The following is a 1,249-nucleotide window of genomic DNA, read 5'->3' on the forward strand; positions in this document are numbered from 1 at the left end:
GGAGCAGGAGGTGGAGCTGAAGTCCAAGGTCGAGGGGCTTTCACCTAGCCCCTAGAGCTTGGCACTCTGAACTCAGACTTAAAGCTTCCAAACTGTAAGAGAATAAATGCCTGTTTGTTCAAGCCATCCCATTTGTGGTATAGTCTTGTCAGAGCAGCACTAGGGAACCAGAACAGAAATTTTTTCCTACTTGCTTAAATAATCTGTTACTTAGGTCACATATGATCTCCCAAATCTATTATTCCTAAATGTTCTAACTAAATGCTAATTTTTCCTCCTAAAATACTGATGTATGTTTATCCCACCTAATTAGTAATTATTAAACAATCAAGTAACTATTGCCCCACTGAGGAAGCCCCTGGTAGGCTGAAGGCCACATGTACAATAGAATCATTTCTTTAAAGGGTATTAAGTTAAGACTTTTTAAAAATTGAGGACAAACCATCTAAACAAACCAACTTTTTTTTAAGAAAAAGAAAATTCAGTTTACCAACACTGGCTTTCAGAAACTTATTTCCAATCCTCTGGTCCATTCCAATGGCTGTTGCTACCTCTTCTACATCAGCTCCTGTTGCTTCACACAGGGCACTTATAGAGTTAATGCTGCTGATTCTCTGGGCAAGAAAAGCATTTGCTGCCTTAAAAAAGAAAGAAAGAAAAAGCAAGATATGATGAGCTAAAATTGCAATTTTATACGTTTAAGTTATATTTCACTAAGATGGTGGAAATTACTGAGGGAGATGTAAAAGATACTGATGAATTCAAATTTGAGGAGCCACTGGATGGGTTTGTAAGGGAACATGTTTTAAATGAGAAAAAACAGAAAGAAGGAAATTAGTGATAAAAAACAAATTATTATTTTAATGTACTTTCCATTTTACCTTAAACTTCATTAAAATTTTAGCATTTCCCAGAATATTTTATATACTGATATTTGATTCACCTTTTGAAAATTATTCCCTAGTTTGAAAGTATAAGAAGATAGTCTTCAAAAGCATCATCTTTTATTAATGTTAAGAAAGTAACGTACACAGCATATTGGTTTACAGTAAATAAGTACTTGGCTTTAAATTTAATAGAAAGGTGAACGCTATGTACCAACCAGTTTGGAAAGCTCTGAAGACCAAGTGTTAGTGGTGAGGATCTTTTCTCTGGGAACCCAGTGCTCATATACAGCACACAGTGCCTGCACAGCACTCTGGCCCTCTGGGGTTTCATCCCCTCCAATCAGTACTCGGTCCGGGTTCTT

General features: G+C 36.3%; 1 protein-coding gene across 1 annotated transcript in view; it reads right to left on the reverse strand.

Moving 5' to 3' along the window:
- UGDH (UDP-glucose 6-dehydrogenase) overlaps nt 1–1,249 on the reverse strand; it is a 64,540-nt gene that overhangs the window by 34,824 nt on the left and 28,467 nt on the right. Inside the window, exons 4-5 of the mRNA XM_007947171.2 lie at nt 1,103–1,246; nt 491–638 (exon numbers count right to left, since the gene is read on the reverse strand). Of these exons, the coding sequence (XP_007945362.2) occupies nt 491–638; nt 1,103–1,246 (292 nt within the window). The remainder of the gene's footprint in view (nt 1–490; nt 639–1,102; nt 1,247–1,249) is intronic.

The sequence above is a fragment of the Orycteropus afer genome, unplaced genomic scaffold (assembly GCF_000298275.1).
Source record: "Orycteropus afer afer isolate SDZICR_OR568_19922 unplaced genomic scaffold, OryAfe1.0 scaffold00176, whole genome shotgun sequence".
Lineage (NCBI taxonomy): Eukaryota > Metazoa > Chordata > Mammalia > Tubulidentata > Orycteropodidae > Orycteropus > Orycteropus afer.